A 15,874-nucleotide genomic window follows, 5' to 3' on the forward strand; every position below is an offset into this window, starting at 1 on the left:
ACTCAGATCAACATATACAATCAACCATAGAACTTTCAATGTCAAGGATTTTAATGAACAAACACTGAAATTTAAACCATTGACCATAACTACATTCCACGGAGTTACCGCTATGACTTTCATTAGTCTGTATGGGAATCATATTCATCTACACAAACAATTTTTCTGTAACAGGGAAAAGGAGATACTATTGAACAATTTTTACATGATGGGGAACCTTAAAACTAACCAAATTCTCTCACTCCACTAACTGAACTTCTGTTGAACATGACACTAGCTCTTGATCAAGGTGAAACGTCTTGCATTCCGGAATCACATTCTTCATCCATGTCACTCACACAGTTATCATAATTTGCATCGGTTGAGTCATTATCATCCTTTTCTCCATTATTATCACAATCAAAACCATATTTGTTGTGTAAATATTTTGATTTTGGAGCTGTCTCTTCATTTTCCACAATACTAGAGAACCAGGGTGTACCTTGTTGGGCATAAAACAGAATGTATGCCTTACGATTCAGGACTTCTTCTTCAGAAACACTAGAAACCTGAAAAGAAATTAATTATCAGACAAATAATGATTCACATTTCAACAAATTACTAACTACAAAATTGACAAAACATTCTTTAAAAAAGCAAAATCTATGACTATGATCTATCTGCAAATAGTAATTTAAAGTAGCAAATTACTAGTAATGCTTAAATTATGTGTGCAATTTAAAATTTTGCAAAAACCAGTCAATAATTAAACAATGCATGAGCATATACATGACTCAATACTAATTATACTATCACTTTTTATTTTCAAACAGAACCTATTTAAATAGGTAAAAAGGGTTAAGCTAGCCTACAGAAAGAATTTTCCACTATATTTTACCTTATCATCATCCATCAAATACCATTTGTCTGGAGCAGAACGCACAAAGCTAAAATAGTGCCCTGAATTAGGTGAAGGTCCCCTATGCTCGACAACAGCATATAGCTCATACTTCAAAAGTACCTGTTATATGAGTAAAAAAAATATGGAACTCAGAGAAATTGGAACAATTATTTAAATTGCAGTTCACAAATGCAATTTTGGCAGCAACATAAAGGATTTTAAGATCTCTCCAATAGCATTAAAATCGTAATTTCTAAAACATCGAGCTTAATTTTCCGCATTTTACTGCAATTTAAATGTCTGTAGTTTAACCACAATCGAACCACAATTTAAAGCCAAAAACTTGAAAAAATGTATGAAAGTGTAAAAGAAATTCCAAACTTACATTGTCACCACTGCTACTACCACATGTATAAGGCTTCAGGTCCAGTTCCTTAGAGAAATCGACATATTTATCAATTTTTTTAACTGAGTCTCCATCTTTTAGAAACCTTTTCAAATGAAATGCTGCAACTGAAGGAGCTTTATCAAGCATAAGCTGTTTTTCCATAGTTACTTCTTGGTTGCAGTCACTACAAATAAACTTTCCATCCATCTTTTCTACCTTGGTGAAAGATTCCAGAGCCTGCTGAATGGTACTCACATGTTCTATCTCTAAACTCATGTCGATCAATGGCTCAAATTTATCAGAAGAGTGACCACAGCAGCAACATCGAAGCTGAATAATAACAAACATCAATACAAGATAAAATTAAAATCATCGGAGAATAATAAGCACAAAGAAGCATGGTTATAAATTGCGGTCCTCCACCGCACAATATTCTGGATTTGAAGTCTCTGCAATGATATCACAACTACAATTTCAACTGCATCGGACACATTTTCCTGCATTTCACCTACATAAGGTTTGCAGTGTAGCCACAAAAAAAAACGCATCCCCAATTTAAAACTATGCAAAGTGTGATTTTACATTAAGTTAGCAACTACACTTGATGATGTGACACCATCACACCAAGGTTTTTCGACCACCACAATTGCCACAATTACAATTGTGACGCCAAGGTTTTTCGACCACCGCGATTACAATTGTGGCAGAATCAGCCATATTTTTCAAAGTCAGAATTGTAATTGCAATTTCAGTCGCGACCATTGTGAAATTTTAAGATTATAAAGAATCAATTGCAATTTGCAGAGATACCAAAAAGCCTAATGATGTAACTTAAATTGTAGTTCTATACATTATTTTAAAACACTGTGCAATGTAAATGCTGACCATAACTTCAAACCTTACAAATGACAGAAAGTTAATTAATTAACCAATAATAAACTACCAGGATAAAAAATAATTGATTTTATGTGAATCATACATACTTTGCTAACAAGACGACCCCCAAATATTTGATCAATTAGATTTTCTTCTCCAACTGGGAAGCCTCTTTTCAGTTTATTCAAAGCATATTGCATAAACTCATGTGCATCCTCCTGGTTACCTATTACAAAACCAGCTGAAAAATCTGATACCATATATGTCATGGATCACAATTCACAACACATTCAAATAATAAATTGATAAACTTTCCCAATTAACAACAATAAAAAAGGATACAGTTCAAATTTTTAACAAGCTCTCTTGGAACAATTGGAGATCTAGAACGTTCCAAAGCATCGTCAAGGTGATCCCGGAAAGCACAAATAACACAGAAACCTTCCACATCACCTGAAAATCAATTTCAACCATTTCCATTGATCAAAATCTTGATAATCATTTATTTTCAAAATTAAAGAAAAACACTGAAGAATACAAGAAATTCAACACTGAATAAATATAAATCCTTACATGAAGATGCATGAGTGCAATAACGAAGACCAAGAAACATTTGCACTGTATGTGTAAAACACTGAAGAATTGCACTCATAAAACATGTGTTTCCCATATTCGTAATTCCAGCTCCCTGCAAAACGATTGAGTCGGATACGGAGTTTTCAAAATAAAAGATAATACTAATAATTCAACTCTTCATGCATGCACCAAGAAATTCATTCAATTTCAGAAATTATCAAAATTCAAGATACACCATAAAAATGAAACGATAATAAATATAATAGTAACAAATTAATGATGATAACTCACCACCGATTTCAACGAAGGCGACCTAGGCGACGACGCGGTGGCAAAGAAATTGTTGAAATTATAACCGTAGTCAACGGGAGACCAACCGCCATTATCGATTTCGAAAGGTTTACGGCTATTATACGAAGCAAGATTTGTGTGAATCGAGTAACCTTGATAACCAAAATCATCATCAGAAGGATTAGCAAGATCAGCAAGATCAGCAAGAGCAGAGATACCAGTTTCCAACTGATTACTCCACCAAGAGGTTCCAGAAAACTGATCACCGGAGGAAGTAGTTAAGATCGAACTCAGTGGCTTCTGTTCTTCATCGGTTAACGATGGAAGATCGTCGATAACGCCGAACGCCGCCGTAACTTCCGACGTAGACAGTGGTTTTGGCGCAAAAGATAACGGCGGGGATTGTAGAATATATCGCGCCGCGATTTCTGCGGCGGTTGGTGGTGGTTTGTTTGTGGTGGTTTGTGGAGGAGAAGATGGAGCATTGTGAGAGGTATTAGATTCGGGATTAGGCTCAGGTTCGGGAATGGGATTGGGATTAGGTTCGGAGTGAACGAGTTCAGGAGAAGAAGGTGAAGAAGGCATAGCTGGTGGAATGAACATTAATGGGAAATCTGAAATTGGTCCCATTGGGTTAATATATATAGAAAATTAAGATTGGGTTATGAAATTATTATTTATGATCAATGAGTATTAGAATGAATTATGCAATGTTGTTCATAGTTGTTGAGGATGGGAATGTGAATGTGAATGTGTTGTTGTAATGTTCGAAAAAAGAGTAAATGGAGGGAAAGCGTGAGAGAGGTGAAGAGTTGCTTTGAGTGACTCACTCATCTGATGTGTCATTTTCTTAGCCGTCATTATCACGTAAAAGTTTCTTACATCATTTTTATTAAAGTCAATTAAGTTCTTAATTTATTTTTTTAAGGGAATTAAGTTCTTTAGAGTCATGCTAAGCGGCATCCCGGTGCTGACAAATGTTCAAGAGACACAGGTACTAGTTAAAGAAGTCAAAAGAAAAAGTTTTAAGTAAAAAATATTTTTTCTTTAAAGAAAGCAAATCAATTCATTTCATTAGCCAAAAGATATCAAATACACGATGGTAGATCATCATAAATACAAAGGCTAGGATCGGATGGGGTTAAGTCAAAAACAATACTTTCTCCATCGCATATTAAGCGACCCCTTTGTAAAAAAAAAAAAGGGTTAATAGGTCTTTACCCCCTATAATATAGGTCATTTTCGGTTTTCCCCCTGTAAATTTTTTATTTTGATTCACCCCCTGTGAAATATATTTGTTTTGATTCCCCCCCTAATAGGCCAAACAAAAACGAAAATTTCTTGAAAAAATAAAATAAAATTGGTTTTTGTTTGGTCTATTAGGGGGTAAATCAAAACAAAAATATTTTGCAGGGGTGAATCAAAATAAAAAATTTACAGGGAAAAACCAGAAATGATCTATATTACAGGGGGTAAAGACCTATTAACCCTAAAAAATATTATTGCCATAAAATAACTCACTCATTTCACTTTTTAATACAACATTAATTATTTTTATTTTAATTATAACTATAATTAATACTACTTTCATCACTCACAATTCAATATATTTCATTTTGCATTTATGATAATGGAAAATACAAACAATACTTGAAAAGAGCACGTAAAATCTTTTTTTTCCTCTTCTTCGCTTATATATTTTTTTAAAACGTGTGAAATCAACAAATAGCACACTTAATTTAGGATGGGTGGAGTAGTTTTTAAACTTCAAAAACATTGACCGCGCAATGTAATATTATGTATTTGATTCCATAACGAGAGTCTCTGGGACACCGGTTAATATTTTCTCTTAATTTATGAGTATAATTAAATAAGGGTTTTGCTAACTAGTATGACATTGTTTAACGATTCCCGGTTAAAAAAAATTATTAAAAAATACTTCAATTTTCAATGCATGCACAAGTTTCCATCAAAATTTACTACTCTATCTGGTCACATTTATAAGCAAAAAACAACTTTTTAAGTTCATTGAATAAGTAATGTATCTCGTTTATAAATTTAACTAAATACATTAATTATTCAATGAATCTAAAAAGTTGTTGTTTTGCTTATAAATGCAATCAAAGAGGGTATCTAAAATCTTTAAAAGGTGCTTTTAGGGCATTCGCTAGCTTACCACTTTCGTATTTTATAAGAAGTCACTTTGGGAAAGAAGAAAAAACTGGTTTTATTTTAATTTGTTTTACAATATCAATGCACCATTAATGTTTTTTCTATCATACTTTTATTATTTATTACTCTCTTTTTCCTATTTTTAATTTTTTTTCATATCATTAAAAAGAGATAGTTTTGTAAAATCACTCACAATTTCTCTTTTCAATACAAAAGTATCCATATTTCTTAATAGGGTCCTGCTAACCGGTGCCCCCGGGCACTGGTTAAGCATACCATAAAAGGGAATTATTACCATAAAAGGAAACTGTTTTTGACTTTATTATAAATTAATTACACAATTTCAATGCATTAACTATTATATAATTTCCTTTTTCATATCCTTAACCAGTGCCCCGGAGGCACCGGTTAGCATTTCCCTTCTTAATATAAGTGAAAATGTCAAAACGATTTATAATAAAATACACATGGAATAATGGAGAAATATAGTTTTTGAAATTTAAATTTAAATTATTTACACATAAACCTATCTATTCTGTAATTATATCATATAATCCCCTCAAAAAAATATTATATAGAATAAGGTTTCCGCATAGACTTATATTGGTTTACATTTTTAGTTACTTTTTATTTATTTATTCATACATTAATATGTTAGTTTTTTTTTTTAAATATCAATCAAATTTATTTGTTTCATATTTTTATAAGTCAGAAATAATGTCACTTACAATAGTGCTTTAATAAATTAACATGATGCTATTAACATGAATGTCATGAGTTTATTTGCATATTCATCCTTTTTTATTTTTAGTTAATTTATATTGTATCGATGTACTCTATCAATTTAAATAAATAAATATTGTTTATTTTTAATTATAAAATTAAAAGTAAATTAAAATTTAAAAGAATTGTCGACGTAATTTTAGATCAATTGGTAGGAATATTGCATTATATATACACTGGTCGACGTTCGAACTCCACACACCTCATTTACTAACCTTAAGAGGTGAATTTCTAACCACTCTACTACTTGACCAAAAAAAAAATTAAAGAATAAGACACAATAAAATCAACACGTCCAATGTTATAACCTCAAAAAAAAAAAAAAACAAGTGTAATGTCATGTTTGGTACATCAAATAGGGCGCCGTTTATGGTAGGAGAGGTGAATGGATCTCCTACTGTAACAGACTGTGTAAAAGATTTTTTTTTTTTTTTACTAAAATGACTTGTGTTTGTAGGTAGAGGTATACATTGAAAACCTTTTGTTTATTTAAGTTAGTCAATTAACTGTCGGGCAATGTTGGAATTTCCTCTTAAATAAAAAATTTATTTTTTCACCTAGATCTGAATTCAGCTTCGTTGCTCTTCCATTCTAGCATTATCTGCTCCACTCGTTGGACTGAAGAACACCACATATTCATGATCTGTTTGTAAAACCCAGATAAATTTTCCTCTCAAACCCAATTCCAATTTCTTTACCTCAAACCCAAACTCATTTCTTTGATAACAAATTTCAACCATTAAAAAAGAAACTCCTTTGCTGGTTTTGTAGAAGCGCTCCAAAAGCCCTTTTTCGCTTAATTTTGTGAGATCAAGAATTGTTAAATGTGTGAGCATGTTGGGAACATATGCAAAAGAAAAGAAATGCTTGCTTAGAGAAATGTTTGCTGGAGAATAAACAAGGCACAGGAACCTGTACAGACTGGCTGGGATTTTTTTTCCAATTTTACCAATGCCAAAAACACCCTTTTTTATAATGAATATAGATGTTTCAATAACACAATCCTAATGGATCATATAACATGTAAATCTCAGTCATTCAAAAGTTTTAAATTACATCCAATGGTTAACATTCATTTTGCAAAAAACAAACAAAAAATAATTCAAGTCTCCTACGGTAGGAGACCTAACGAGGTCTCCCACCGTAGCCTTTGCCATCAAACAGATATCACCTATATAATGTTATATAAATTTAGTTACTGGTGGATACCCGCCAATTGCAATCAACAAAAACATATAAAAGAGTTTGAATTCTCTTCTTAAAAAAAGAAGTTAGGTTAAAACAGTATTTTTCATGCGAAATCAGTGTTGGAGGTGTTGAGGGTTATTATGGAACCTCTTGACACGCAGCAAGAGTCCTCATTTGTTGAGTCCATTTGACAGGGATGCAGTGTTTCTGGAAAATAAGAAATACTCCTTTTTGGGATGGTGAGGTTCAGTACATGTGTCAGTGAACTATCAGAGGACATGGTCCTAAACTGGCAGGTAACACATCACAGTGTAGTAAGAAATGGTGCGATGCATAATTTTGAGGCATCACTACTTAACAAAAACCATCTGTAGACAGTTACCTGCAATGTAGGTGCGGCCATTTTGCGAGACCAAGGGCAGTACGACTATGCATCATCGACTAACATTGTGCATTTATTCAAGCACAGACTTAATGGTTTCAGGATCTACCAAATGTGCAGGAAGGAGAAGCAAAGGGTGTGTTGCTAGCTATTACTTGGTTTCTCTTGGTGTGGAAAAAACTCGAGATCGCGTATTCTCCTTATTCTAATCAAACATCCAATAATGAGTATAGATCCTTCATGTAAGAGCTTATCTCAACTATCTTTTGAACTTCTATTTACATAAAAGATAAGTTTTTTTTTAGTTAGGATATTTTAAAATACGATGTTTAACCCTTTCTTTACCGAAACAAACCAACTCTTTTTATTCATGATAAGCTAAGGAATACATGATAGACTACAATAAAAAAATATGGTGATCAGAACAAGAGAACATTAAAGATAACATTATTGACCTTGCGACAAACCAGTATTGACCAATTAAAAATGTAAGATGTGAACCAAAACATATTAGCAACCTTAAAACAGTACCTATGATACAAAATCAAAAGCACCAGTCTAAATGACAAACTTGAATATTAAAGTGTCTTATTCTTTGTTCATCAAAAAATTGTGTATTGAGCTCTTCTCTTCTATTACATTCAAAACATAAACGGCTAGTATCTGTAGCAAACACAGAAGGTTCTCTTAAATACAGAACATACAATTTTAGAGGATTCGGTCCTGAAGATCTGTCATCAAGGAGGATGCCAAGGAGGTGAGTTTTTTCCCAGTCTCTCCAGCAATGTTCTTAAGGGAAGAGATATCCTGTTGTGCCTGTAAAATAAGGGAGGGAAGGAGGGGATCAGCATACCATAAAACATCCACACGGAACAAATACAAAGAATCTAATAATGCCTTCAATGCTCATTAAGTTTGTGCCCAGTATAATATAAGGAATACCTGGAAAGATATTCTATTGATAAGGTCACTAGCAGCAAGATCAACGTTGTCACTCGAGTCACCAAAAAGATCAGCACTGGAGATGGCAGATGAACCCTGGAAATACAAAAGGATAAACCGAGTTAAGTATCAATATTTAACTCCCTCTCTCCTGGACCCTCCATTTTGTTTTTCCATTCCTAGTTGCAAAGACATAGGAGAATAAGGAATTCTTCAAAACAAAGACAAAAATACCCAAGAAAGAAAAGAGAAGATTACCGGAACAGAGCTTACCAATCCCTCAACATATCTATATCTATAATATCTGAAATTCCATGGCTTAATTTGCTTTACACCAAATAGATGCCAAAAATTACTTAATTAAATTTGGAACATAACTTGTCCTTTCTCGCACTCATCCCACTCAACCAACACTAGCCTATAAATTATAACGAATAGAAGAGACATCTTTTATCAAGAAGGAAAAGCATGTCAAATGCATTGGGTTAAATTCTGTCAATTGATGCACTACAACCCATTTTGACAGAAGAGAAAACCATACTAAAGCACCAAAAAATGAGTTTCCACTCGTAAACATTGGGTTACAAGATTATACAATTAACATTAATGCAAAAAAATTCGCAGACATTGTGTTCAGAAATAATTTCAGGCCTTCAATTATGTATGATATAAATGGTTTGCCACAATGGTGTTTACTAGTAAAACTGTAATCCCTACAGAGTACGGTCGGACAGAAGGAAAAAAAACTGTGACCTGTAAAACAAGTCTGGAATAAACTTATCTTTACAAAAACACCTGTGAGTACAATATCATTCATATTTTATCTTCAGTATGAAATATTCACTTCAAAACAACATAAATCACTAGCCCTTAAATTTTCGTGTAAGTATAGATTAATTTGCCTAATTTCCCCAGAAAATTTTGATGGCGTAATTAGTGATCCTTGATAATGCAAAAAGACTAATTTAAATACTAATATGCATGAATCCCAACACTGACGCTTTGTTACGGTAAGTTACTGAAAGAAAGGACACATACTGAAAACTTTGATAAAGTTGCTTGAGCATCCGCATTAGCCTTGTTCTGGTCTCCAAAAAATTGGGATGAAGAAATAGACTTTGCATTTGAGAACTTCTTTCTTGCTTCATCAGATTCCTGAATCTTATACAGACACAGACAAAGCAAAATGAGATGCATAACTGTGGTAAAAAATAAAATTGATTGTGCAGGTTGAATGACTTTATTGAGAAAAACACTCAGATGAAAGGCAACATCTAGGTGAGATATAAAAGAATGTTCAAAGATTACATGGGCATAACATATAGGCATTGTTTAAAAAAATAACACCAAGATTCGGGACAAAAATACTAATTTGTCCAAAGATAATCAATATCATTCAGCCTATGATTGCAATAATGGCCATCTACTAATAATTAATTTTAAAAAGGTACACCCATGGACCTATAAAGTTTATCTTTGTTCAGATACATGTGTTACTTCATTCCATATATTTCCTTTGGGATAATATAGCAGTAAGTTGTAATGTAACGGTGGTTGTTTTTTCTCTAGAGTTTTCTATCTATGTCTTATTTAAGTTTGTTTCTATTACTGGCACTCCTCTCAGCAATCTCATTCTCATGGTAATACTATTGTAGTTTTGAATAATACTGAAGGTCCTACTGCAAAACCATCCAAGACCACAATGATGATATCATAGTAAGCTTAAATACACAAATGCAAATATCAAGCATTTTGGTTTTAGTCCCTGTAAAAATATTTTTTGGTTTTAGTTCGTGCAAATATATAATTTTTTGCTTTTAATCCTTTTTATTTAGTTTTAGTCCTTGCAAAATGTTTTCACATTGGATTTGGTCCTTGTAACATGTAGAATATTTGATTTTAGTCCCTCAAAATAAGAACTAAAATAAATATTATAGGGACCAATTTCATTATGAATGGATTTTACAGGGACTAAAACAAAACACCAAGGACCAAAACAAATTATTTCATATTTGCAAGACAAACAAAATTAAAACAAAAAATACATGGACTAAACTCAAATCGCTTATATTCATAGGGACCATTTGCATATTTAAGCCTATAATAGTAATATACAATCACTGCACTTGCAAACACAGTTTTCAGCCACAAATCTCTGTTTTCAAAATTACACGGAAATCCCTAGTAAAATAAATCAAAGGATATAGTGTTCCATTAAAAATTTGGAAGTGCACAAGGTGTGAAAACATGTGATTCTACATACGTATGGATGCAATTTCATCTTTTTTGCAAAATGTGCAATGCTGGTAATTTCTCCCGAAATTGCAAACACTGTTTTTCTCAAAGGATTGTATTTTGTTAAAAACATTAAACTGGGCGAAAATATCAAAATTTGAACTAAATCGTGTATAAACTATGTAAGCTCACCGCGTGCAGAAGTTAATTTATGCAGATGTAAGAGTTGCAGGCATAAGCTTACTTGCACTTTGGAGGAGCTAGGCCCAGATTTCTTTTGAAAGCCACTATCCATTCCGAAGTCCGAAAAGAAGCTTGATGATGACTTTGGTACAGACACGTGACCGGTTACATTTGAACCTCCAGAATTCAACTCAGATGATTGGACATCTTCTGTATACTCAAACCGAGATGTTAGAGGTGGCCCAGAAGGCAAGTTGTTTTTTGTAATTGTCGATGATGAAACTGGAGCAGGTAGTTCTTCAGGCTTCTGCTCATAGAGGGACTCGCTTGGCTGCATTGCATTATGATAATAACTGGTTAAAATTTTATATCACCAAATTAAAAGAGAACATACGATAATAACCGGTTAAAATTTTGTATCGCCAAATTAAAATAGAGAACAAGATGCTGATGAACCAAAAGGAACTTTCTGGAAACAATCTTTAATCAAAGATAACTATTTGCATACCTTTCTAGTGAGCTTACGGGCTCCAAGTCCCCCACTCTTACCAGTTTTTTTGGCTCCAATAGGCTTCTTCAAATTATTCGAAACTGCAGTATAAGCTCTGGGTGAAGAACTGCTCTCGGTCTTTTCTGGCTTCTCCACAGTTTTTTCCACAGTCTTTTCAATTGGGACTTCATTTGTCTTAACATCAGGAAGTCCATTAGTCCCTTGGGCAGACTGAGAAGAAGCAGCAGGTGGTGCAGACAAGGCAGCCTCCTCAGACATACTTTTAGCAACTTCCTTTGAAAGCAGTTGCTTATACAACTCTGCAGCTCTGGATGTATACTTTGCCTCTACTTTACCATCTCCGTTCCATCCATGCTGCCTAAAGAAAACCTGTGCCCTACTGTTTCCTCCAAAGCTCATCATTTTAAGTTGCTCAGGAGTCCACGAGTCTAAGTTCGTAGATCTACATATAAAAAATATATATAAGTATAAATCTTTTATGCCTTCTTACCAGTATTCTACTACAGTACAGGACTAACTCATCCCCATTGATTGTAATGTAATTCATAGAATAACTAAATATAAAACAAAGACACGGAAACAGGGTGAGAGATTAAATTTTTAGTCAGAGAAAACAGAAGCTTGATGAAATAGTTTTTACTTTTGATTCATGAATTAAGCGTATCAACCCTAACAAATTTTACTCGGCATAATGGCATATAGCTCCTGCTCAACTTTTTCCTATGATATACTCTGAAAAACCAAACTAAAATGTTGGTTTGCAGTGGCAATAAGTGAAGTTTTCTCTTACAGAATCAAACTTAATTTTTACTGGTTCCAAGTTTGCTTCATCTATTTTAAACCAGTTAATCAGTTTCTAACTTCCAAATTCTTATCACACATTGCAACTCAAGAAGCACCAGAAAATTACATTACATAATCAATCATTTTCCAATCTAAACACTCCTCTTAACGCAATAAAAATCTCCAATCTAAACACTCCTCTTAACTTAGTAAAGAATCTCAAGGGAAATAATATAAGGCTACCAGAATCAACAACGATATCTGCACCAACCTGCTGCAAAAAGTAAAATCATGTCTAACCTTGTGCTCCAAAAACTAACTTAGAGTATAAATATTCACCAGCATTTATTTATTCATTCTACACAGCTTCTCAAGCATAATATCATTCTACTCTTTCCAAAGTAGAATGAATGATTTCAACTACACAAATACTAAGAGGCAAAACCCCCAATATGATTTCATAGACGTTTCAAGTTTTAACCATTTGATTTGGGAAAATTACTAATCACTCTATTAAGAAACATGGTAGAACCCATAGAAGTTTGAAAATAATACAAACCTTCAATGAAACTCAAACGATAAAATGAGAAAGCGTGTTTGCATTAAAGGGGTTACATCACTTACATAGCAAGTAAATCCAACACACACACACACACACATAACCGCAAAACAACACATTACTCAATAAATTAATCAACATACAAATTCAAACCACATCAACATACAAAATCAAATTTCAAAAATTGGTAAACAAATTCATCATTTCATAAAATCAATCAACAAATTACCTCACGAAACTGATATGAACACCGAGACTTCGATGAACAGCAGAGCAATCAATGCAGAGGAAGATCCCATACGTTACAGACGCCCATGTTGGATTCTTCGCATTGCAATCGAAACAACTCTGAAACAAAAACCATCACAACTTCAAAAATCAAACACACGAACACACAGTATCGCAGATCTGAACCCGATCTCGAGAATCATGAAAATTCAAAATTCAAAAATAACTGAAATCAAAGATGAAAATTAAAAAATTCAAATAAAACGAACCTTGTTTTCGGATTTGGTTTTGAGTTTTCTGAAAACGGCGTTCTTGTCGGTGAAGCTATCGGAAGCCATTGAAATGCGATTAAGGGAAAAATGAAACGGAAAAGGAAATTGAAAATGATTTTTGATTTATATGAATATGATTTGATTTGATTTGATTCGTTAGAATCTATTTAGGTTTTTGAATTTGATTTGAATCTCAGGGGGTGCTTTTGAGGAAGAAGAACAGCACCTCCTGAGCAATTTGCAGACGAAACGCAAAACTTTATTTCTGTTTATTAAACTTGTTTTCTCTTTTAAAATGAGAATAAATAACTTTTAGTGTTCTTTACTCTTTTTTGTTTGGTACAAATATTCTTCTTTACTCTTCAAACACAACCATAACATAACTTTAACCACAAAAATACAAATAGCAAATAATTTAGTTTATATATATCGTGTAAGAAAATTGGATTTAATTTGGTAGTGTAATCCGTTTTCACTTGCATCTAATTAAAGTTCATGATGATGTAGTATATTTTTAAGAGATAGGACGTAGATATAAGAAAAAAAACTTAAGAAAGTGGCAATATAATTTGATTTAATTGGATTCGTTTGTAAAAAAATCTTATAATGTTAGTGAATCAATATATTCTATTCTTACACTCATTGTGATAAAAAAAAAAATATTACACTTTCAATCAATCATTTATTACTTTTTTTACTCAAACCGAAATTGTTGATAAAGTAATCCATATGGTTGTAATGTATTGGCAAAAGTAAAACATTTTATAATGATAGTATATCAAAATTAAATTCAATAGCAAATTGGTAATTCTCTCAGCAGCAAAAGAAAAAAATTAGTAATTGAAATTTTGAATATTGGTTGAAGTAGATTCCTAATTTTAAAACTATTAAAAAAAAATATATATCCTACGTTAAGTTATTTGACATAAAATTATTTGATATGATTGTCACTTTTTAGAAGCTCTGAATGCTCACTCTACGTTTTTTTGTAATTCGGTTTCAATCCCACACGTGGATTCACTGAATTGCCCGTGGTAGTGATTGTTTAGAGCTGTGTCCTTTTTTATACTACTTATGTGCTGATTTGTTGTATCCCCGTTACAGGTTGTTTTTTGTGGTTTCCTAGGTCAGGTTTATGCCCCCTAGTCTTGTACTTCCTGATCTTTTTTAATTTATTTTTATTTTGGCATAAAAAAAAAAAAATTGACATGATTGAATTCTAATGTGACCTTAAGTCATTGTAACACATTAGGTTAAATTATGTGCTTGTTAAAATTATTTCCCCCATCTATTAGCGCTTACGGTTACATTGATGAATGAATTTGCTTGTTATTCTAACTTTAATCTAATGCTTTAAAAATTAGGTGAGAGATTAGGTCGATGATATCTCAAACGAAAGTACATTTATTTTTAATTGATAAATGTTAGTATGTTAATTGTTTATGAGAATTTTTTTTCTCTTTATCGGGACTAGAACTCTCGACCTCCAACTCTAAACTATTCAACAACCAAACTTGGTTGAAACTTGAAAAACTTAAATGAGAAGATCCCTTTAATTAATCATTTTTTTATCATTTATATAAACTGACTCGAACCACTTGTTTGAAGAGTTCATATTATTCCAACGAGACCAACTAAAGTTGGTTCAAACAAACATGATTTAACTAGAATGTGCTTAAGGGGTGAATTTGATATGTTCATAAGAGTGAAAACAATCTGGATGCAATAGGTTATGGCAGTTGCTATTGGAGAAGCATTAGAAATTTAGAACCGGTAGCAGCGGCTAAATGGGTGAGAGAATTGGCATTAAAGTTATTTTTTGCTTGGACACTAAATTAACTATGGATTATGTGAACTTAGATATGTGAGATGATACAGAGTTAAGCTCTACTTTAACTAGATGTAGAGATGATTTATCTGATATTTGTAACAACTTTTATGTCGAATTTTCTAAGATGTTTATTATGGTTGTTCATAACCTTACAAAGATGATCTTATAATGACAATTCTCATTTTGATTTTGACATGCAAAATTGTATTAATCATTTGAAACCATTTGGTTAATACACATTAGAATGTTGGAATGACAACAGTTAGAATTATTCTTTACCCATGTTTTACAAAATATCATTAACACATACTCATGTCATGTGTCCTTAGGTAGTATTTTAGTACACGTATTTTACCTATTGTTACTTAAATATTATACTTGTCATTTACACTATACAGACAACCATATAAAGATCAACTTAGGAGCAATTATTTTAGGGTCACAACTCCAAATAAAAAATTATGACAACTTTAGTTATGGCTGTTGCACAGCACAAAGGTCAAAAAACAAGAGACAATGAGGAACAAATACTAGATAATCTAATACTTCTTCCGGCCGCATCAATTATAAACAATTTTTTACTTTTTAGGTTCATTAAACAAATTATGCATGTGGTCTATATTATATCAGCCATTTTGGGAAACGATGTATCGGCCATTTCAATTCCAACCTCACTTTTTTAATGATGAAAACCTTATTTGATTGGACAATTTAAGATCAATGCCTCCCCTGAACTTGTGTCATCAGAGATTATGAAAATAAGGAATACTACTTGGTACTGTGATGATATAAAA

General features: G+C 32.5%; 2 protein-coding genes across 3 annotated transcripts; both read right to left on the reverse strand.

Moving 5' to 3' along the window:
• Positions 1 to 65: 65 nt before the first annotated feature.
• On the reverse strand, positions 66 to 3,736 carry LOC11440485 (ubiquitin carboxyl-terminal hydrolase 21). Its single transcript, XM_003628763.4, has 7 exons — positions 3,012 to 3,736; positions 2,718 to 2,832; positions 2,487 to 2,597; positions 2,252 to 2,394; positions 1,266 to 1,598; positions 878 to 1,000; positions 66 to 548 (listed from the first exon to the last, which is right to left on the reverse strand). The coding sequence occupies exons 1-7, from the start codon at positions 3,639 to 3,641 to the stop codon at positions 285 to 287; spliced, it is 1,719 nt and encodes a 572-aa protein (XP_003628811.3). The 5' UTR covers positions 3,642 to 3,736; the 3' UTR covers positions 66 to 284.
• Positions 3,737 to 7,971: 4,235 nt separating this feature from the next.
• Positions 7,972 to 13,551, reverse strand: LOC11418528 (probable ADP-ribosylation factor GTPase-activating protein AGD8). Of its 2 annotated transcripts, none has more exons than XM_013590598.3 (7): positions 13,247 to 13,551; positions 12,979 to 13,097; positions 11,405 to 11,849; positions 10,958 to 11,227; positions 9,517 to 9,633; positions 8,479 to 8,574; positions 7,972 to 8,352 (listed from the first exon to the last, which is right to left on the reverse strand). In XM_013590598.3, exons 1-7 carry the CDS (start codon positions 13,313 to 13,315, stop codon positions 8,245 to 8,247), a joined length of 1,224 nt encoding a protein of 407 aa, XP_013446052.1. In that variant the 5' UTR covers positions 13,316 to 13,551; the 3' UTR covers positions 7,972 to 8,244. The 2 variants fall into 2 exon arrangements, with proteins under 2 accessions (XP_013446052.1, XP_003628813.1); XM_003628765.4 differs by having other exon boundaries at positions 9,517 to 9,639; positions 13,247 to 13,548.
• Between the last annotated feature and the right edge of the window lie 2,323 nt (positions 13,552 to 15,874).

This window comes from Medicago truncatula, chromosome 8 (assembly GCF_003473485.1).
Source record: "Medicago truncatula cultivar Jemalong A17 chromosome 8, MtrunA17r5.0-ANR, whole genome shotgun sequence".
NCBI classification, from domain to species: Eukaryota; Viridiplantae; Streptophyta; class Magnoliopsida; order Fabales; family Fabaceae; genus Medicago; species Medicago truncatula.

What these genes read in the sequence shown, in the direction of transcription:
- LOC11440485 (XM_003628763.4), bottom strand. Translation starts at nt 3,641, where the DNA reads ATGGGACCAATTTCAGATTTCCCATTAATGTTCATTCCACCAGCTATG. An exon ending in CGCCTTCGTTGAAATCGGTG is followed by an intron (nt 2,833 to 3,011) that starts GTGAGTTATCAT and finishes ATCGTTTTGCAG; the next exon opens with GGAGCTGGAATTACGAATAT. An exon ending in TTGCACTCATGCATCTTCAT is followed by an intron (nt 2,598 to 2,717) that starts GTAAGGATTTAT and finishes ATTGATTTTCAG; the next exon opens with GTGATGTGGAAGGTTTCTGT.
- LOC11418528 (XM_003628765.4), bottom strand. Translation starts at nt 13,315, where the DNA reads ATGGCTTCCGATAGCTTCACCGACAAGAACGCCGTTTTCAGAAAACTC. An exon ending in GTTCATATCAGTTTCGTGAG is followed by an intron (nt 11,850 to 12,978) that starts GTAATTTGTTGA and finishes TTTTATATGTAG; the next exon opens with ATCTACGAACTTAGACTCGT. An exon ending in CCCGTAAGCTCACTAGAAAG is followed by an intron (nt 11,228 to 11,404) that starts GTATGCAAATAG and finishes AATGCAATGCAG; the next exon opens with CCAAGCGAGTCCCTCTATGA.